At 39.2% G+C, this 24,113-nt stretch overlaps 1 protein-coding gene across 1 annotated transcript in view; it reads right to left on the bottom strand.

The window, feature by feature from the left end:
* Positions 1-24,113, bottom strand: part of LOC126336664 (tubulin glycylase 3A-like) — a 153,262-nt gene that overhangs the window by 11,646 nt on the left and 117,503 nt on the right. Inside the window, exon 9 of the mRNA XM_050000611.1 lies at positions 5,048-5,301. Within this exon, the coding sequence (XP_049856568.1) occupies positions 5,048-5,301 (254 nt within the window). The remainder of the gene's footprint in view (positions 1-5,047; positions 5,302-24,113) is intronic.

Raw genomic sequence — 24,113 nt, forward strand, 5'->3', positions numbered from 1 at the left:
TCAGTCTGAAGACTGATTTGTTATGGCTCTTCATGCTAGTATATACAGTGCAAACTTCATCATCTCTGAGTAACTACCACAACCTACATTCCTTTGAACCTGCTTACTGTATTCATGCCTAGGTCTCCCTCTACAATTTCTACCCAGCTCACGCTTCCCTCCACTACTACATTGACTATTCTTTGGATGCCTCAGGAGGTCTCCTATCAAACAATTCCTTCTCTTAGTCAAGCTTTTTTTCTTTCATTTTTCCTCAATTTCTCTCAGTATCTACTCCTCAATTATTTGATCCACCCATCTAATTTTCAGGATTCTTCAGTAACACCACATTTCAGAAGCTTCTATTCTCTTGTTTGGATCCTTGTCAGTTGCATTGAACTTCCATACAAGGCTACACTCGGATATACCACCAGAAAAGACTTCCTAACACTTAATTTTCATTAAATGTTAATAAACTTCTCTTTTTGAGACACACTTCGCTTTTCTTACTACTGCTAGTCTGCATTTTGCATCCTTTCTACTTCAGCCATTATCAGTTGTTTTGCTCTCCAAGTAGCAAAACTCATCACCTAATCATAATGTCTAATTTCCTGATTTAATTCACTCAGCACTGCCAGATTTGACTACATTCTATTACCCTTGTTTTCGATTCACAGCTGGGTTGAAGAGTTTATCTGCTCAGGGACTGGGCATCGTGCTGTTCATAGCACCATTTCATCATCACTGACGCGCATCCACAGATGGGGTCCCCCTACCAAAAAAATGCCATACAGTTATTTAATTTCATTTTGGTTGGTGATCATCTCATAACCATTTTTTCATACACTATCTGTTCCATTCAATTGCTCTCCCAAGGCCTTCCCCATCTTGGCAAGAATTACAGTGTTATCAGCAAAGCTCAGATTTGTGTTTTTTCTATGCAAACTGTAATTCCTTTTCCAAATTACTTCTGAGTTTCTTTTATTGCTTGCTCAAGGTACAGAAAACATGAAAGATAGTTTACAACCCTCTCACTTTTTTCTCAATTACTGCTTGCCTTTCATGTCCTTTGACTCTTAAAACTGTAGTCTGGTTTCTGTACAACTTGTATATAACCTTCTGCTCCCTGTATTTTATCCATGTTACCTTCAAAATTTCAAAGATTGTAGTCCAGTCAGCTTTGTCTAAATGTTTCTCTAAATCAACAAATGTAGGTTGCTCTTTCTCCAACTTATCATCTACGATAAGACGTAATGTCAGTGTTGCCTCATATATTCCCACATTTCTTTGGAACCCAAACTGATCTTCATTGGGATTTCTACCAATTTTTTTCCTTCTTCTGTAAATTTTGGAATCATAACTTATTTTCATGATGATCTGACAGTATTCCATCTGTCAGCATCTTTGTAATTATTACATTCTTTCTTGAAATCTGATGGTATTTTCTCTGTCTCATAGATCTTGCGTACTACGTCAAATAATTGTGTCATAGCTGGTTCTCTTAAAGATCACAGTTATTCTGAGAGAATGTCATATATTCCAGGGGCCTTGTTATGACTTAGGTCTTTCAGTGATCTGTCAAATTCTTCTTATATTATCATATCTCCTATCCCATCTTCTCCTTCTTCCTCTCCTATTTCTATGTCCTCAAGTTTGCTCCACTATAAAGACTCTATATAAATTCCTTTCACTTTTCTGCTTTTGTTTCTTTGCCCAGCAATGGTTTGCCATTTGAGATCTTGATATTCATGCAGCCACTGCTGTTATCTCCAGAGACCTCTTCAGTTTCCCATAGCCAGATCTTATCTTTCTCCCAGCTTTGCATGTTCCTCCAGCCTTGCAGCTGTCTCTAACCATTCCTGTTTAGCCACTTTGCATTTCCTGTCAATGTCATGTTTCAGAAGTCTGTATTTCCATCAACCTTCCTTTTTTTATATTTGCTCCTTCCATTAATTAAATTCAACATTTCCTGTGTTATTCAAGGGTCTCTAAAATGCCTTGTCTTTTTATTTACATGATACTCTGCTGCCTTCAGTATTTCATTTCTCAAAGCTGCCCATTCACCTTCTACCATTTTCCTTTGCCAGTCCAATGTTGCCTAATGCTCCCTCTGAAGCTCCCAACTAAAAAAATCAATAATCCCAATACAAAAAAGTCGCTTAATATACATTCTAACTTTCTAAAACATAATGGATTACTGTATTTAAAGCCTTTCTTTAACAGAAGCTGAAGTGGTGATTACCTTAAAGGGTCAACAGCTGTGGCAGCACAAATACACAAAACATTATAAAATGATTTGAACATGAAGCCATTCTATACAATAGTACTAGGTGGTTATAATTAAATTTTTCCATTTTAACATGTTATAATTGTGAAAATACTGACTCTACGACTTATCTTAGAAGCTAGATTAAGGAAAGGCAAACCTACATTTCTAGCATTTGTAGACTTAGAGAAAGCTTTTGACAATGTTGACTGGAATACTCTCTTTCAAATTCTGAAGGTGGTACGGGGAAAATACAGGGAATGAAAGGCTATTTACAATTTGTACAGAAACCAGATGGCAGTTATAAGAGTCGAGGGACATGAAAGGGAAGCAGTGGTTGGGAAGGGAGTGAGACAGGATTGTAGCCTCTCACCAATGTTATTCAATCTGTATATTGAGCAAGCAGTAAAGGAAACAAAAGGAAAATTTGGAATAGGTATTAAAATCCACGGAGAAGAAACAAAAACTTTGAGGTTCGCCGATGATATTGTAATTCTGTCAGAGACAGCAAAGGACTTGGAAGAGCAGTTGAACAGAATGGATAGTGTCTTGAAAGGAGAATATAAGATGAACATCAACAAAAGCATAACGAGGATAATGGAATGTAGTCGAATTAAGTCGCGTGATGCTGAAATGAGACACTTAAAGTAGTAAAGGAGTTTTTCTATTTGTGGAGCAAAATAACATCGAGTACAGATTTAAGTGTCAGGAAGTAGTTTCTGAAAGTATTTGTATGGAAGTGAAACATGGACGATAAATAGTTTGGACAAGAAGAGAATAGAAGCTTTTGAAATGTGGTGCTACAGAAGAATGCTGAAGATTAGATGGGTAGATCACATAACGAATGAGGAGGTATTGAATAGAATTGGGCAGAAGAGGAATTTGTGGGACAACTTGACAAGAAGAAGGGACCGGTTGGTAGGACACGTTCTGAGGCATCAAGGAATCACAAATTTAGCATTGGAGGGCAGTGTGGAGGATAAAAATAGTGGAGGGAGACCAAGAGATGACTACACTAAGCAGATTCAGAAGGATGTAGGTTGCAGTAAGTACTGGGAGATGAAGAACCTTGCACAGGATAGAGTAGCATGGAGAGCTGCATCAAACCAGTCTCAGGACTGAAGACCACAACAACAACAACAACAATTGTGGAAACTAATTACTGTACAAGTACCAAACTTGGAAGCATGAATGTCCAGAGTATGGGATGCATGATTTCCATGTCATAGCACCACTGTCCAGTTCCAACTATGGCCACCACCAGGTGCTGTGATCAGTCATCTTGATTCATAGTCTCGCACAATTGACCAAATATGGTGCACTTGTTGACGTGTCAATATGAGCTGGGAAAAAAGGAGCAGGGCATTATTGGTTATGCTCTATTATCAAAACAACAGTAATGCTGCAGTTACACTTTGAGAATATTGCAGGCTGAAAGGACTATGGAGGGTCCTCTTTCTCCACTTGCTGTGTGGAGCATGATGAAAATTTTTGAATCAATTGGGGAACTGGGCCTCACTGCAGGAAGATGCCAATGACTGCTTGCACCACAGGTGGTTGATGAAATCACTGTTGCTACAGCAGATAACACTGAAAGGAATTCCGAAGTGTTAGGCAGCATGCGTGCTGTGTCATGACAGTTGAACATCCGTGATCCACTGTACGGAAGGTGCTTCAAACCATTCTCAAATGGTATCCATACAAGATCCTTATTGTACAGCAGCTTGCCACACAGGATGCACAATGATGCGTTGATTTCGCTCTCTCTTTCTTGCAAGGATTGAAGTTAATGAGGGCTGGCGCTGAGCTATCCTATGGACAGACAGAGCTCAATTTTCTCTGATGGGTGAGGTGAACACATAGAACTGCTGAGTGTGGGGATCTTCACCTCCAGTCACTGTGCATGAAATTCCTATGTATGGTGAATGTGTCACCATATGGTGTGATTTCATGTCTACATTCATCATTGGCCCATTCTTATTGAAACAGGTTGGTACTCAAGGACCAAAGATGAGTAGTGTGATTGGACAGTATTACTATCGTATGCGTTGCCAACATGTCATACCCACCCTACAGGAGAGAGACACATTGAACACAACAGTTTTCATGCAAGATGTGGCCCCACCGGACATCACTCATGAAGTCACCTGCTCCTTCAAAACTCATTTGGAAACAACTGAATTATCAGCCAATTATTTCCAAATGCTTGGCTGGCACAATCACCTGATCTCACTCTCAGGGGAACATTCACACATGTGCTGATCTGAAGTGCAGCATATCAAGAGAGATATCTAGCACATGTACAGGCTTCGTTCTGCTGTGCAGAAAGCAATCCTGTGCTTTCAGACTATTCTGGACCCAGATGGATGCCATATTGAGCCCCTTTTGTAGCAGTAATGGTATCGCTATATAGTAGTACGATATATTGTAGCAGCAATTAAAAAGTGTTTTAGTTGAAATGATTCCACATTATTTCTCTTCCTCATGTCTTTGACATTAATGCTATCAAGTTTTGTACTCATGTAGTAATTAGTTTCTGTGTTACAACATGTTAAATAGGGAAAGTTTGATTATAACCACCTGGTATTACTCCACATCCTTCTTGCAGATATTGTGTAGATAACATCCTTCTTGCAGATATTGTGTAGATAAAAATAAATGACTATCTTCTTAATGTATTTGAAATTACAGAAATCAACACTTCTAATCTATTTTGATGTGCAGTTCAAACAACATTAAGATAATTTTATGTTATACTGGATTAACCAGCAACAGAAACAATGGTAGTCAAATCATGCTTACCTTTAATTACATCTTCCAAACATTGTGAACACATTCTAGCAGTAACACTTGTTGTAGGTGCCATGCATGGGCACGAATTTATCTCTATTAACCATGGGCAGAAATCTTCTGTTACCATGAAATCAGCTCCAAATAGCTCAAATGAATTTCTTCTTTTATCCATGTGATCTTGAGAAGCAAGTAGTGTGCCAATGATACTGGCCCTCATGCCAGGATAGATACATTTTTCCCATCTGTCTGCATGACCTATTGTCCTGCAAAACAATATAGGTATTACACCCTGATGATGTTTTGATACCACATATATTTGTAAAAAGATCTTCATTTGATCAAATCACTATAGAAATGTGGTACAGTCATAAAAAACATTATGAAAATTTACTTTGGTAAAGAATGTATCCATTTTTTATGAGCTTTGATAGTTTGCCAGTATTACCAATAGCAACAAATCATATGATGAAGCTGACATCTATTCAAATTTACTTCAGTAATATTGTAACACATGATTCTAGTCACAGTGGAGAATGATAGTATAATAAAGAACTGAAAGTAATGAAGGTACTTGATCTCTCTCTCTCTCTCTCTCTCTCTCTTTCTTTTTGCTTTACATAGAGAAATGTGGGAATAACATGGTAGCAATGCCATTATAGTAAAATTATTACAAATATGATGACACTGCAGTGGAAATTTTAGAAAGAACAGACTAAACTGTAGGTGATGACAATACAGACTTTTGATTACCCTAAATTTGAGATAGAAGAGGAGCACCTCTTTACTAGCCAACAAATAAAAAGTAATTTGAACAACTATGACTGGTACACAACTATATAAGCAAAGTTAAATATTTTTTCATGGATTTTTCAAAAGTTCATCTGGAGAATGACAGGAAACAGGAAAAATGGATAAGATGAAAAAATGCTGAAGTGAATGAAAAGTTGCCCCAAATTCTATTGGACATATGTAATAATTTTACCACTTCCTTGCTAACTGTATTTGGTTTTGGTGTCAAGGTGATCATAAAAGAGATTGTAAGCACATTTCTAAATGAGAAAATCAGCATGAGAAGAAATATTATGTGGTCACTGAGATAGACATCCTCAATGTAATATTATAACACTAGTAAACATTTCAAGAAACATGCAAAGAGAATAACATAAACCTTAATATACTGCCCTTTATTTCACAGGCTGAAACTAATACAAAAAAGACTTCTTCTTCTTATTGTTATTATTTCCCAGTTTAGGCTGGCACAGCACATTCCTATTTCATGAGTTGCTTCTCAGTATTTCCACAAATTTTGTTTCTGTAGCTTTTTGATGTACTATTTAGTTTATAAAATCAGCACTACAGCAACACTGAGTGGATAACATTGTGCTGTACTTTTTCTTCCTCTGCCATGCTTTTTCTTTTCTTATGGAGTAATTTTTTTATTTCATCTGTTCCACTGTCATTTTTTACCATCTGAGGAACTTTATTTAAAATGTTTGTAATTCTTTAACGATGTAGGAAAATATAGAGTGCTACTTAGCATAAAGCAGACACATTAAATTGCAGACAGGCACAATTAAAACACACAGATTTTGGCCACAGCCTTCATCAGCAAAAGAGAAACAGAGAAACACACACCAGTCATACACACAAGGAAGCACCCATCACACACACTTGACTGCCAACTCTGGCAGCTCAGGCCAAAATGCAACTATAATGTGGATTGGCAGCAGGAGTCTGTTGGGGGCACAGAAGGGGAAGAGATAGTAATGTAGGGAAGGGGAAGGGGGGCAGAGGAATGATGTCTGGCATGTGGAGGGACTAGAATGCCAACAGGTGCCATGTCTCCCAGCCTCTCTGCTTGCCATCCTGTGCCAACACACCAACACACCTGTTCACCTTTCCCTGCTCCTCTTCTTTTCGCTCCCTTTTTCCCCACCTCCCTGCCCCACAGGGTCACAGGGGCAGGGAGGTGGGGGAAAAAGAAGTAAAAAGGAGAGGAGCAGGGAAAAATTGATGGGTGTATTAGCACAGGACAGCAAACAAAGAGGCTGGAATATGAGAATGGGGAGGAGATGATATGACTGCAGCATATCCACTAGTAGGTGTCAGTCTTGTCATCTTTGTATTCTTCATAGGTCCTATTATATCCACCATACTGGAAATGTGAAACGTGCTCCAATGTTATGCCATTGATGATGCTCCTTGAGTGAACTGGGTTGGTTCATAAAAACATCATTATTACCATTTTAAGTGGCTGAATTTTTACATTGTAGACAGCACTTAGCTAGTTTGGGTGCTGTCATTTCCTGACTCATTAATTTATCAAGAAACTGCCAATGACAAAAGTATATAACTTCAACTTTCTGAGACTTATAATGCTTGTCTTAGTTGCTTCTATTATGGAACATCCAAAGATATTATTAAAAAATACTTTAATGTGAGCACTAGATTTATACATTGCTAAATATTGGCCAAAGACAGTATGGCATGCAAACCAAAGGTGAAACATTATATTTTAACTGTTAATAGATACAGTAAGCTATACACCAATAATTTTAAAAAAAGTATATATAACTGATTTAGTATCAGTATTTGAATTAGTATTAGTGCAGTGGTGTTGAAAATAGATGAAATCATTAATGCTGAACAAAGCTCCTGGGCCCAATAGAATCCCTGTCAGATTCTAAATGAATTTGTGGCTGAACAAAAAACCATGTCCAGTTCTTGGAAAATCCATCTACAAGAAGTGTAGCAGAAGTGATCCACAAAACTAATGTCCAATATTCTTGACATCCATTTGTTGTAGAACCTTATAATATATTCCGAGCTCATCCATACTGAGGTATCTTGAACAGAATGACCTCCTCAATGCCAACCAGCATGGATTCTGAAAACATCGATCACTTGAAATCCAACTCACACTTTTCTCATATGACACACTGAAAGCTTTGGATCAAGGCAATCAGATAGATACTGTATTTCTTGATTTCCAAAAAGCATTTGACTCAGTACCATGCCTAAGCTTATAGTCAAAGTACAATCATATGGGATATCAAGTGAAATTTGTGACTGGACCGAGGATTTCTTGGTAGGATGGATGCAACATATTATCGTGGATGGAGAGTCACCGTCAGATGTAGAAGTAACTTTGGGTGTCCTCCAGGAAAGCGTGTTGGGATCCTTGTGTTCATGTTGTATATTAATGACCTTTCAGACAATGTTAATAGTAAAATCAGGCTTTTTTGTGGATGATGCAGTTATCTATAATGATATACTGTTTGAAAGAAGCTGCATAAATATTCAGTAAGATACTGGTAAGCTTTCAAAGTGGTGCAGAGATTGGCAATTTGCTTTATATGTTCAGAAGTGTAAAATTTTGCCCTTCACAAAATGAAAAGAATGTAGCATCCTATGCCTATAATATCAATGAGTCACTGTTAGCTAACTCATACAAATACCTGGGTGTAGCACTATGTTAGGGATGTGAAATGGAATGATTACATGGGTAAAGCAGGTGGTAGACTTCAGTGAAGTGCAATCAATCTATAAAGGAGACTGCTTACAGATCACCGTGCAACCATTTTTATAACACTGCTGAAGTGTGTGGAGCCTGTAACATATATGACTAAAATGTTATTGAACGTATACAGAGAAGGGCAGCATGACTGATCACATGTTTGTTTTATCCATGGCAGAGTGTCACAGATATACTGAAGGAACTGACCTGGAAGACTCACAAAGACAGATGTAAACCATCCCGAGAAAGACTATTAACAGCGTTTCAAGAACCGGCTTTAAATAATTACTCGAGGAATATACTACAGCCCCCTATGTATTGCTCACAAAGGGATCATGAAAATAAGATTAGAAAAATTACTGCATGCATGGAGGCATTCAAACAATCATTCTTCCCACACTCCATATGTGAATGGAACAGGAAGGAACCTAATAACTGGTACAATGGGTTGCACCCTCTGCTGTGCAACTCACTGAGGTTTGCAGAGTATAGATGTAGATGTAAAATTATAAGAATTTGGCATACACATTCATCAAATTTCTATTAATAATCAAGGATGCCATGTGAGAATTGCAATTTTCAGTACAATGGCATTATGTACTCCATCTTCAAAACAGTCATCTCATAATCTGTAATTACTGTTGTTGTTGCTACCATCTGAATTATGAATAAAAACTGTTATTTCATGGGCAGTATCGAATACAACTACTTTATTCATTGATGAATTTACAAAGTTTATTTGGTTGGAATAATAAAGAGCACCACACAGATGTTTCCAAGTTATATTGATTAATAAATTATTACACTCATGAAAATGAGTATCTGCCCACTGTGGCATTGCTGTGAAACATATTTGCTCTACAAGGTTTGTATTGTCTCTTAATTTCTTCATACATGCAAAGACAACAGCATGGTCAGAAGTCTGCAGATGTATTAAACACAGTTACTTGATATGTGTTTCTAATACATAATAGTCAATTTTTTTTTTATAAACTCTCATATGTCACAGGTTCTGAATCAGTGCTTGGAATTCTTATAAAAAAGCTTGCAAGTCTTCTCCACATCCCTTCCAGATATGCTCTGAGAGTTTTGCACAAAATTAGATCTAATCCACAGAAGACAGATTTTTTTTGGTTAGAAGCAGCTGTGTAGGTACTGGCAGAAGTAAAGCTGTGATGACAGGGCATGAGTCATGCTTGGGCAGCTCAGTTGGTAGAGCACTTGCCCGCGAAAGGCAAAGGTCCCGAATTTGAGTCTTGGTGTGGCACACAGTTTTAATCTGCCAGGAAGTGTCAAATCAGTATACCGTCTGCTGCAGAGTGGAAGTCTCCTTCTGGAAACTGTGTAGTGCTTCAAGAATTTCAGGGTAAATTCTAGAAACACTTGGTTTCCCACTGTCTCGAACACCTGATATTTTAATGATGAGGGTGAGAGAGCCTTTTTACTGAACCACACATATCTGTTTGTGTAGGAAGGACAGCTGTCATGAGAAGCCAGGAGCTGCACGAGACGAGCGACCCCAACAAGTGGTTAGAGTGGCCCCGACAAGTGGTTACCTTGGATTTTATGTAAAAAAGTCAAATAGTGTTTGTATAATGCTCTGTGGTTTGTGGTGTCATGAAGATTGTTACAGAGAAAGATGAAGCGTGTATTGTATAGAGACTCTTACTTCGTGTCTTGGCTCTGCATGAGGTAGAATGTATGTTACTGGATGAGTGTTTAGTCGGTTCTGACATTTATCTTGGAACCAGTTGGCTTACTGGAGTTTGTACAGAATAATTGTTACATTAGGATGAGAGTTGAAAATATATTGTTGTTGAACTGACAATATTCTATGAGTACATGATTTATTTCAAGAATAGAGAGTTGGTTAATATTATTCCCTTTAACTTGATACAGTCTACGGAATAAATTAAACGGCGAGAGCGACGTAGCTGATGATCCAAAGAAGAGGATCAGCTGCACACACAATGTATGAGTCAACTGGAAGAGACATGTGAGTCATGCAACCCAACACAGCACTGTCTCTTGTCGTCCAAGAAAGCGTTAGAATGTGGCAACCATGACAGGACTCAAAGAAAAAGGGAAATTGTAAGCCAAAAACAGGAAGAAGACATTTGAGTTGCCATAGCAACCAGGCGTAACAAGACTGAGAAACTGTTTCGAGTAATTGTGTTGTGTCTACTGAACCAAAGGAAGAATGCAACACAATATAAGACGGAATAAGGTAATAATGTCAAAAGAATGGAGGGAAGATCTCTACTTTTCAATTAAGAAGATTTGGGTGTGGGGAGGAAGCAATTCTCACACACACAGTAACCAACTGACATCGACGCAGTAACCAGGCAATGATGCTGACACAGTAACCTGCCACCGTTGCTGACTGCAACGGCTGCCGTTCACCGTTGCTGACTTCACGGTCACTCACCGATGCCGTAACCAACATTCAATGCTGCCGGCACCTGTGCTGTTCCCCAGTGCTGATTCAATGCAGCCTAGAATTCTATGCCAGGTAAGCATGAAATAAAAACTTTATTACTCTAGTAAAGAGTGTTACAAAATACTGTTGGGTGAACTTTTACTGTGTAATTGGTATAATTGAAATTAGTATTAGATGCTCACAAGGGCAAAAGTCTATAGAAGCATAGACAGTACACAACCAGTTGGAGAGACATCAGAACCAGCCATAGCTATGAAAATTGTGAAGAAGGACCTGAGTTGTCTGAATTAGTAAATTTAATTGAAGCACAGAGTGAAGCTCTAACTAGATTAGATGCTAAGTTAGAAGCACAGAGTGCTACTTTAAGTGAAAAGTTAGAAGCACAGAGTGTAACTTCAATTGCTCAAATTGCCTCTCTGAGAAATGAAATAAGTACTACTTTAAGTGAAAATTTAGAAGCACAGGGTGAAACTTTAGATTCTAAGTTTGATGTATTAAATGATAAACTGGAGAAGTTATGATTAGATTTAAAGAATGAATTAAGTAATTCCTTAACTGTGCAGGTGAATCAAATGTTTACTGACCTGAGCCAAAAAGCAGGATGACCAGTTTCAGAAGTTGACTCAGGAATTAGAATTTGACGTTGAAGACAAGTGTAACAATATAGAGTCTGAATTTAGTGAAAAATTTGGATCGTTTCTGAGTGTGTGTGTTGTTACATTTGACATGGTGAAACAAAGGCTGCATACTTCAAGAGATAGGATGGAAAAACAGGATAAGCTGATCTCTATTGTCCAGTCACAAATTGCAGGCGTCAACGCTCGGGTTGATGATATGGAAAGAAATTTTAAGGAAAAATAGCAACTTCAGACACTATAAATATAGTGGTCTGGAGGAACAGGTAGAGGAGATAATAGAAAAGTTGCCATGAAAGTAAACTCTGACAACATGTCCACAAAGCTATCCTATGAGCTTGATGACACTAAGAGAAATGTTGATGACTCATAGAAAGAATTCAAACTTGTCCAGGACAGATTAGAACATAGAATAACTTTACTTATTGAATGGTAATTGTTTTGCTGTGGGGAGACTTTCACATAAAATTTAATGAGAAGTATTAATCCATAAGCAATCGAGTGAGGTTAATGTCCGATCCATGGGATCCGGGCAGAGTCACATCTGTTCCCTAGGGACATTAACATTCTGTGTTAATGGGCAGAGTAACGACTGTTGGTTCCTGAGTTGTTTGCAGTGTTACTCTCAGATTTGTTTTGCTACACCGAATTCCCTTCACATCTTTGATGGGAGGGTTTGTATTAATCTTGATAGCGGTGGATAGTGTAATTAAAGACATGGCTAACACTACACACACATCTCACCTTTCAGATGACAAAGTGTGACCAATTCTTCACCAATTGCCATCCCATAGATGTTGCTAAGATTTTTCTTCAGGGGTGTCAAAGGTGAAGGTGAGAATGTCAGTTCTGCAGGAGGTGTTTAACACCATACCTGCTCCAGCTTGTCACTCAAGTACTGGTGAAGTAGGGATCCTGGGGAAGGGGGATGGGAAGGGTTTTCCTGTCTTTGGGGATATCTTATTTTTCTCCTTTGATCTTAGCAACCATCTCTATTTTTTTCCTTTCTTACTTCTCATCCGAGTACCAGTCTACCTTTCCCTCTTTCCATGTGCATATACTTCTGTTGCTGAAGTCCTTCTCATTCTCCATGGTTTCCTATAACCTTCAACTTATGTCAAATAAGTAGGCCAAAGAATCAGGCTGCACGAACACATTGACATACACACAAGATTACACTTAGACACAAACATGAAATTTACGGGTTAGAAACATAAAGCGATGTCAGAACCGCCAAGGGATGGAGGGTAATAAAGACATTTGTTCATCTGGATAGATGCACACATTGTATGGTTGATATATGACAGTTCTGCATCATTCCTTTTTTTTCTTTTCTTTTGTTGCTTCTTATATGTTTATGCATAGGTATAAGAACAGAGACAGTTCTATATCATACAAGGAAGTGTGAGAAATGAAGAACAGTTGAGTATAAGCCAGGGAGGAACTAATGGTGATAATTATTTAGGAATATCAGTTAAATATTTGTTCTGATGATTTGTAGGATAGTGGGACAAGTCTAGAATAAAGAAAGGTATTATATAGTGAATTATATATAAATATGAGATCTACTGAAAGTGTAGAAGTTGAAAAGTAGTGGAGGACTCAAGGGGATCAAATAAGGAACCAAGAAGTAAGAGAGAAGTATGAAGTAGAATTGAATTTTGCCAGGTAATATTTAGCAACAGTATACATAAAGATGTATACGAGGGCAATGAACCATGGGGCCTACTCACAAAGTATAAGGGGGGGGGGGGGCACCCAGCTTTTATTGAATGAAGAAAAGGGCAGATAGGCAGAACCAAGAGAGGCTGACCTGTACTGTGTGGGCAGGGGCACCAAGAAGAGGATTGACCTTTACCATAGAAAATAGGAATAAGAAAGAGGCGTACCTACCAAAACGGAAGGAGGTAGCGCATCCATAGGAGAAACCTAGAGATAAAGCATAGGTACTTTGCCTAAAGGGAAGGACAGTATCATCACAGAAGTCACAATTTTATAGAGATTATTCTGGTAAGGTTGGATTCTTTACATCGACAGCGTTGTTAGGAGCTATGAGTGTCGGAAAGAACACATCCATTTTTTTCTCCAGGGTTTCCTCCAGACGACTTGTTACTGTAGGAAATGGGACTGTTAAATACTAAAGAAAAGATAGTTTGGAGAATTATACTAAAGGAGGAGTGATTAAAAGTCTATACCACCTGGAGTTTGTGATTGGGAATCAAAAATATTGTCCACCCGATTCCTAGATTTAAAAGTATTTACTCCAACATCGGGTTAAATGCTCAGATAATTATTGGCAAAACGAACAAAAACAAAAGAGGGAAATCTAGGTATTAAGTACACAAGGACTAAAAGATATATATTGCATAGTGATTGAAATATAAATTAGTGTTGTGATAGATATTAAGGTACATGATGAATATGTGTAAAATATTGCATGTTAGAGCTAAGGGGAGGCATATGTAGTGGCGCAAGAATTTCGTGGTAAATTCTAGAAACACTTGGTTCTCCCCCATCTTGAACACCCGATATTTTAATGACAAGGGTCAGAGAGCCTTTTTTATTGCATCACACATATCTGTGTATGTAGGAAGGACAGTTGTCATGAGAAGCCAGGAGCTGCAGCAGACGAGCAGCCCCGATAAGTGGTTAGAGTGGCCCCGACAAGGGGTTACCAGCAGTGCCTTGGAATTTATATCAAAAAGTCAAAGAGTGTTTGTATAATGCTCCATGGTCTGTAGTGTCATGAAGATTGTTACAGAGACAGATGAAGCGTGTATTGTATAGAGACTCTTACTTCATGTCTTGGCTCTGCATGAGGCAGAATGTATGTAATTGTATGAGTGTTTAGTCGATTCTGACATTTATCTTGGAACCAGTTGGCTTGCTGGAGTTTGTAAAGAATAATTGTTACTTTGGGATGAGAGTTGAAAATATATTGTTATTGAACTGACAAGATTCTACGAGTACACGATTTATTTCAAGAATAGAGAGTTGGTTAATATTATTCCCTTTAACCTGATACAGTCTACGGAATAAATTAAACGGCGAGAGCGACGTAGCTGATGACCCAAAGAAGAGGATCGGCTGCATGCACAACGTATGAGTCAACTGGAAGAGACATGTGAGTTGTGCAACCCAACACAGCACTGTCTCTTGTCGTCCAAGAAAGCGTTAAGAACTACCAACGTAGACACAAATATGTTAATGTTTGTTTTTGCCTACAACATTTTCTGCTTAGTAACTACATGTGCTTTCTCTATCTTAATTTCATTCTAGTACTATACTCTATCATTCACGAAGATTGGTCAGAGGTGAGCACAAAGGTACATACAACTTGCACAGTAGCACCTCTGATGTGCTGAATACAATTGGTATCAGGTAAATTTGGGGAGAGAGAGCATTGTACAAATACCATCACATTCACAGTGTGTTCATAAAACACTTTTGACACAAAATAAGGGTGATATGGTGGTACATTGTACTCCCAAGGGTTTGTAAGGTTTACAAATGAATACACATTACTGACCAACAAATTCCTGTATTTGGATGCAAAGTATCATATAAACATTACTCATGATAATACATTAAAGCATTTTCTATCATATTGTCACACACCCAGTACACTATGAAACAGTTACATTGCTTCCTGTGCCCCATCTGAAGATTAGCCTAAAAAGGTCCAAAAACAAGTTTATAGAATAAATATAAAAAAAGTAACTGTATATGTATTCAGGAAAAATCGCAGGTTCTTAAACATCCATAACTGATAACCTTAATATGTTTCTGTATTGTTTACTGGTAACAGATAATGGCCAATGCCTCAACATAATTTTGATGTACCAAATGTCTCATGTCATTGTGATGAACTCGGATGCTGCATTTTCTTTTAATGTACTTATACCATGCCATCAGCACATACCAAAGTAGCAATCTAGATGACTTTTTATAGATGATGTGTCCATTTATGATGTCATAGTGCCCATGCTAACCTCTGTCCTTTAATAGATAGTGAGCAGAAGTACACATGGGGTTTACTGCATTTGTTTCCCACAGTGAAGGGTCAGTTCTGCATGGTAAGGCTGCCCACCAGCTGTTGATGTTCACCAATGAACTGCTCGTGTGGCCTCTCTATGTGCTACACATCTGCTACCATTGATGGTGACCCATGGCTTTCACATGATATGGACAGCAATTGAGTCTTTAGAGTCAAGTGATTCACATTAGGATCTAGACAGTGTGGCATGTGAAATATACTGGCTTGCATAATGTCACAGACATGATGTTCCATGCATCACTCAACAACTATCTGGCCATGATCAAATGAACAAATATTGTGTGTTCTGCTTATCTGCACTCAACTACCATTCTTATGACAAACGCAACATCATCATAGTCATCTGACAAGCTGAGCTATTCCTTTCACTGTAAGGGCAACAGAGATTTCTCCCAACATGGCAGTTACGTCTAATTCAATTATTTATGAGTGTAAGAACGTCTCATACCACTGCCCTCTGTGGCATATGAGCGACCCTTTTCTGGTTTTGAGATACAGCACATGTTCAATGTTTGTAACATGACTTCCTTCTCAACGTGAATAAAGATTGTACAATAAACCAAGTTCTTATGTAACTTTTTCAGATAACAGAAACTTATGATACTAACCTTAGTTTCAGCTATAGTTGCACCTATTTTTGGATAAGTAGTATCTGATTCATGTTTTTGGATATATACACAATGTTGTAGCAGTCTGGCAAAGCTCTGCCTTACTGTAAGTTAGCCGAGTATATATCAACATTTTTACGAATTACTGGGTTATGCTACAGAAATTAGTCTTGCTATAAATGTGACTACAAAATATAAAATATGATCTCATTCACATTTTTTTAATGAAATCAATATAAGATAAATTATTTTTACGGTCATTAAGGTCATGAACAAGAGATGATGCCCAGATGCTGATGCAAACAGCAAGTTAAATAACTTTCTCTTGGTTACAAATCTCTGCTCTTAGGAATATTTTCCAAATTTTCCAACATATCAGACATGTAACTAAAATTCAATAAAACTGTAAATGTCTCTAACATTATCAAAAATAAGGGGGGACTTTACAGCTAGAACATGCCACTATTGGGCAATTATCATATGGTCAGCATTATCTCCTCACCAGACTGAAGAAACAACACATCCACCATTTTTAATCTTTGTGCAGCTTGTTATCAGAGCTCTCATCATTGTGCTGAGACTTGTTTGCTGTGTTGGTTTCCAGAATAACTAATATCTCTGTTACTCAAACTTCCACTGAGCTCGGTGAAGATACTCAATCGAAATTGTATTTATTGTCTGTTTTTCTGTTTTCTTCAAATCTGTATACTGAATGGATTAGTCTGTGGGTAAACTGAAGAGCAAGCAGATCAGACTGCCCTCAGTCTACACAACTATGTCACAATGAGCAACTACAGGGGTTATCTATCTCACAATGCTATACCGGCCCTCTCATAGCATGCCTTTTAAATGAGGACCAATTCAATATTCAGACAAGCATGAAATTGTTTATTTTCCACTAAATGTGTTAACACTATATGCAATGCAGAAACCAGTTACTAATATAACAAACAGAAGAAATGAACATCACTAAAATTTACACAAATCATCACATGTACACTGCAGTACTAGATGGCAGACAGATTCTTAATCTTATGTATGTGGTGTCTGTTATTTTGGACATGACACCATTTTGATCTAGCCACCACTATGAATTATGACACAGAGGTATTACCGACATTGGCTGAAATCAATGCCCAAAGGTACACAAGTTGAAAATTTGTGTTGGATTGGGGCTCCTGCTTACCAGGCAGTTGCTCTGACAACTAAGCCACCTGCACACAGTGGTCATAACAACTGACATGTCTGAAAGAACAGACACCACATACATTTAAAAAAGTGAGGCAGTCAATGATCTCTTTGGTGCGGATGCGCACCAGCCTCAAACTCTTACAGCAATCAGCAAAATGCTGTGAATTATGAGGATAAAGGGCAAGGTGCACTAAATAAGTAGTGTGTGGATAAGTTGAGAATTTTAGTCTCATGGAGGCATGCTAGGATAGTCTGTGGATTTGCGATGACCTCTGTGTCTTGATCACTTAGTGGTCAGAGCAGTTGTCTAGTAAGCAGGAGTCCCCAGTTTGAATCCCGGTCTGGCACAAATTTTCAACTTTCCCCATTGATTTCAGTCAATGCACACTCACAACCAATGTCTACAATTTCTTTGTGTCTTAATTTATAATGGTTGCTGGATCAAAATGGTGTCTGTTCTTCCAGACATGTCCGAAAGAACAGACACCACATACATATAAATAAGACAAGAGGTCAATGATCTCTTCAATGCAGTGCTCACCATGCTCAAACTCTTATGGAAATCAGCAAAACACTGCAAGTAATGAGGGTAATGGGCAAGGGGCAGTAAATTTGTAGTGTGTGGGTAAGTTGAGGATTTAGGTCTGGCACGAGGCATACTAGAGCAGTCCATGCAGTTGTGATGACCACTGTGTCTGGATTGTTTAGTGGTCAGAGCAACTATCTAGTAAGCAGGAGACTCCCCATTGACTTCAATCAATGTCTGTTCATAGCCACTGTCTGTAAGCCCTTTGTGTTTTAGGGTAGTGCCCCTCCCTCCCCTGCTACACAAGTGCCCATGCTCTCAAGTTCACTGACAGACTACAGTATGTTACATTTATTATCTTCATCTATCTTCAGCTTTTAGGTAAAATCTCTCCTGTCTTGGACTTGGATGAAAACTGAAAAAAATTGTTCATTCTAAAATTACTTTTTCTATACGTACATACATACTCTGTAAGCCATTTTGAAGTGCAAGATTAGCATGTTACTGCTTATTATGGTTTGTTTTCGTTCCTATCATGCAAGGAGTGTGGGAAGAATGAATCTTTAAACAACTCTGTGTGTGATCTAATTAGTATAATTTTGTCTTATGGGAGCGATATGTAGGGCACTGAAAAATGTTCCAGATTCTTCATTTAATACTGGTTCTCAAAGTTTCGAAACCACGATTTCTTGGAATTATTTGTATCTATCTTTAAGTGTCTACCAACTATAGTTTTTAAACATTTCTGTGATGCTCTCTCATGATTCAAACAGACTTATGACCATTTGTGCAAACCTACTTTGTTCAATATACCCTGTTGGTCCAATTTGATACTACGCACTTGAACAATTCCCTAAGATGGGATGCGCAAGTAATTTACAATTTCCCAGCATTATGCCAATGAACTGAAGTCTGTCACCTGCCTTATCTATGATTGAGTCTACATGACCATTCAGTTTCATAACCCTATAATGTGTTATGTTAAAGTCATAAACTGCCAATTTCTGCACAACTTTTAAATCTTATCTATATTCATTGAGTATTTCTGCAGCTTTTTACAGACAGTTCTTCATGATGGATAACTGCATTATCTATGAAAAGTCTGAGGTTGCCAATAATATTGCCTGCCAGATCAATGATATACAACAAGAACAGCATGGGTCTTAACAGACTTCCCTGAAGCACGATTGAAGTTAATCCTACTTCTGTTGATGGCTCTTCAGCCAATATGCTGTATGCTGCCTACCAAGAAATCCTCAATTCAGTCACAAATTTTTATTGCTATTCCACATAATCATACTTTTGTTTGGAAGAGGCCACAACCAAACTGATACTGAGTATTCCTGAATCTAGCAATAGTGTATTTCACAAACATGACATATAAGCACTTGATAAAGGGAACTATGCAACTGATGTCTACCTCAACATAACTAAAGCATTTGACACTGTGGACCACCAGAATTTCGAGTTTTTGCAACCGGCGGCTGCTTCGTCAGGAAAGAGGGAAGGAAAAGGAAAGATGAAAGGATGTGGGTTTTAAGGGAGAGGGTAAGGAGTCATTCCAATCCCGGGAGCGGAAAGACTTACCTTAGGGGGAAAAAAGGATAGGTTTATACTCGTGCACACACACACACACACACACACATATCCATCCATACATACACAGACACAAGCAGACATATTTAAAGGCAAAGAGTATGGGCAGAGATGTAAGTCGAGGCGGAAGTGTGGAGGCAAAGATGATGTTGAATGACAGGTGAGGTATGAGTGGCGGCAACTCGAAATTAGCAGAGATTGAGGCCTGGCAGATATCGAGAAGAGAGGATATACTGAAGGTGAGTTCCCATCTCCGGAGTTCAGATAGGTTGGTGTTGGTGGTTAGTATCCAGATAACCCGGACGATGTAACACTGTGCCAAGATGTGCTGGCCATGCACCAAGGCATGTTTAGCCACAGGGTGATCCTCATTACCAACAAACACTGTCTGCCTGTGTCCATTCATGCGAATGGACAGTTTGTTGCTGGTCATTCCCACATAGAAAGCGTCACAGTGTAGGCAGGTCAGTTGGTAAATCATGTGAGTGCTTTCACACGTGGCTCTTCCTTTGATCGTGTACACCTTCCGGGTTACAGGACTGGAGTAGGTGAAGGTGGGAGGGTGCATAGGACAGGTTTTACACCGGGGGCGGTTACAAGGGTAGGAGCCAGAGGGTAGGGAAGGTGGTTTGGGGATTTCATAGGGATGAACCAAGAGGTTATGAAGGTTAGGTGGATGGTGGAAAGACACTCTTGGTGGAGTGGGGAGGATTTCATGAAGGATGGATCTCATTTCGGGGCAGGATTTTAGGAAGTCGTATCTTTGCTGGAGAGCCACATTCAGAGTCTGATCCAGTCCCGGGAAGTATCCTATCACAAGTGGGGCACTTTTAGGGTTCTTCTGTGAGAGGTTCTGGGTTTGAGGGGATGAGGAAGTGGCTTTGGTTATTTGCTTCTGTACCAGGTCGGAAGGGTAGTTGTGGGATGCGAAAGCTGTTTTCAGGTTGTTGGTGTAACAGTTCAGGGATTCAGGACTGGAGCATATTCGTTTGCCATGAAGGCCTAGGCTGTAGGGAAGGGACCGTTTGATATGGAATGGGTGGCAGCTGTCATAATGGAGGTACTGTTGCTTGTTGGTGGGTTTGATGTGGACGGATGTGTGAAGCTGGCCATTGGACAGATGGAGGTCAACGTCAAGGAAAGTGGCATGGGATTTGGAGTAGGACCAGGGGAATCTGACGGAACCAAAGGAGTTGAGGTTGGAGAGGAAATTCAGGAGTTGTTCTTCACTGTGAGCTCAGACCATGAAGAAGTCGTCAATAAATTGGTACCAAACTTTGGGTTGGCAGGCTTGGGTAACCAAGAAGGCTTCCTTTAAGCGACCCATAAACAGGTTGGAATACGAGGGGGCCACCCTGATACCCATGGCTGTTCCCTTTAATTGTTGGCATGTCTGGCTTTCAAAAGTGAAAAAGTTGTGGGTCAGGATGAAGCTGGCTAAGGTGACGAGGAAAGAGGTTTTAGGTAGGGTGGCAGGTGATCGACGTGAAAGGAAGTGCTCCATTGCAGTGAGGCCCTGGACGTGCCGGATATTTGTGTATAGGGAAGTGGCATCAATGGTTACAAGGATGGTTTCCGGGGGTAACAGACTGGGTAAGGATTCCAGGCATTTGAGAAAGTGGTTGGTGTCTTTGATGAAGGATGGGAGGCTGCATGTAATGGGTTGAAGGTGTTGATCCACGTAGGCAGAGATACGTTCTGTGGGGCTTGGTAACCAGCTACAATGGGGCGACCGGGATGTTTGGGTTTGTGAATTTTAGGAAGTAGGTAGAAGGTAGGAGTGCGAGGTGTCGGTGGGGTCATATATATATATATATATATATATATATATATAAAACAAAGATGCTGTAACTTACTAAATGAGAAAGTGCTGGTAGATAGGCACAATAAAAAACACAAACACACACACACAAATTTCAAGCTTTCACAACCCAAGGTTGCTTCATTAGGAAAGAGGTAACGAGAGGGAAAGACGAAAGGATATGGGTTTTAAGGGAGAGGGTAAGGAGTCATTCCAATCCCGAGAGCAGAAAGTCTTACATTAGGGGGAAAAAGGACAGATACACTAGCACACACACACATATAGGTCTGAATATGTGCGAATGGATATGTGTGTGTGTGTGTGTGTGTGTGTGTGTGTGTGTGTGTGTGTGTGTGTGTGTGTGTGTGTGCGTGCGCGCAAGTGTATACCTGTCTTTTTTTCCCCCTAAGGTAAGTCTTCTGCTACCGGGATTGAAATGACTCCTTACCCTCTCCCTTAAAACCCACATCATTTCATCTTTCCCTCTCCTTCCCTCTTTCCTGATGACGCAACTGCCGGTTGCGAAAGCTCGAATTTTGTGTGTATGTTTGTGTTTGTTTGTGTGTCTATCATCTTCGTTTTTAGATATATTTTTCCCACGTGGAATGTTTCCCTCTATTATATATATACAAAGATGATGTGACTTACCAAACAAAAGACACACAAACAAACACAAACATACACACAAAATGTTTGTGTTTGTTTGTGTGTCTATCAACCTGCCAGTGCTTTTTTTTTGGTAAGTCACATCATCTTTGTTTTTAGATATATTTTTCCCATGTTGAATGTTTCCCTCTATTATAAAATAGAAAGAAACATTCCACATGGGAAAAATATATTAAAAACAAAGATTCCATGACTTACCAAACAGGATGAATGTTTTAGTTGGACCACTTTCTTTCCTTTGTGATAGATGGCACAGTAATAGTCACAAATGTATAAGTATGTGGTATCATGAAACATTCTGCCAGTGTGGCGGTATTTGCTTTGTGATACAGTACCCGTGTTAAAATTGTGGAAAAGTTGATATCATGTTGATGTATGGCTATTGTGATCAAAATGCCCAACGGGCTTCTGCTGTGTATACTGCTCGATATCCTGGATGACATCATCCAAGCCCATGCAACAGTTGCAGATGCTTGCAATACATGTGATGCACACAGTGGGAGTATCAAAGATATAAGGCAGAGTACCACTACTGCCAGTCAACATGTTCCTTTTCAAAGAGAGACTGGAGCAACAACATTGCAACAGTGACATACTGGTAGTAGTAATGTGTCCCACTCTTGAAATTCACCACAGAGGAATCACATATGTGCTATCAGCAGATACAATGTTGGACGTCTATCACATCAAGACAAGTTATGTTCTGACTCAGCCCCAACCAGACAAAATTTCTTTGAGCACTGAGGCAATCATCCCACCAATGCACCAGGCTGAAGATACCTGTTTAGCAAAATGCCACATCCTGCTGCATGAAGAAGTCCATAACTGCATGCTGCACATCCTTGTCTGATGGAATTGTCAACCCTTCAAGGCCTTTTTTAAGGGACTGTAAGTGTCATAATCACATGGGGAGAAACCACAACTATAGGACAGTGTCTTACATTTGAGTTGGCATAACTTCTGCATTACAACATTTGTGACATACGGACTTGCATTATCATGAAGCAGCACCTTGCCCACAATGGTGTTTTTTGACATGCTGCCCTACACAGTCTTCATTCTCCAATGGGTGTATACCAGCGTTTGTCCTTTAGTAGACAAGAAAAGAGTAACAGCACACTGGTCCTGTTTGGGTGCATTTGGTAGTAACATCACCTTAATTCATGTTTCTACATTTACAAAATGCATGTCAGAAAGACACAAACGCAACACCAACCCCTTGCCTACATGCTGGTGCCTATGTTTCCACAGCAAATTTGCACTAAACAGCATATATGCTGCAGAGACACTCAAGTTGAAAATTTTGATTGTCCCTTATTTGTCAGAAGTTACAGTGGGACTCATGGTACTATGAATTTTTGGAATGATCCACATAGAAAGTATAACAGGCATGTTCTCGTGCATAAAAGACACAGCTGCTCACTAAGTACATTTGCTGATTGCTACAAGAAACTAGTTGCAGAATTGATAACAATGTCATACAATGTTAGTTACTAGGGCAACCACTTAATTACTGTACAGGGTTTGTCGCAGGAGCTGAAGAGCCATGTAAATACTACAATGCTCAGGTGACCACTGCACTCAATAACATATCCTACCATAGAAGCAACCAATAATGCACTACATAAACCATTGCTCAGATGACCATTGAAACCATAGCATATACTATCACACAATTGACCACTATTGGTACTACACAATCTGTCACTCAGGTGATCGCTGAAATCATGACATCATCAAAGCACATATAACTGGTATATTCTACCCTTTGTCTGTGTGAATATGCATTATATGGATGTCCAGTGAAGTTGTAGTAGTGGTGAATCATCTGAAAACTCTGCTTCATAATCCTACAGGACTCTCTTAAATTTGGAATGCAGTGGGGTGGAAATACTTTTGATATAAATTGGACACCAAATTCACAGCCTCGGTCACTGGGATCTGTTTTATATTTACTTTAAGGTAGGCTGGTGCACCTGCACACAGACCCCCCTCCAGCAAGTGAATCAGGCTGGCAAGTGCACTTGTCACCCAGAAG

Source organism: Schistocerca gregaria, chromosome 2 (genome assembly GCF_023897955.1).
Source record: "Schistocerca gregaria isolate iqSchGreg1 chromosome 2, iqSchGreg1.2, whole genome shotgun sequence".
In the NCBI taxonomy this organism is placed as follows: Eukaryota; Metazoa; Arthropoda; class Insecta; order Orthoptera; family Acrididae; genus Schistocerca; species Schistocerca gregaria.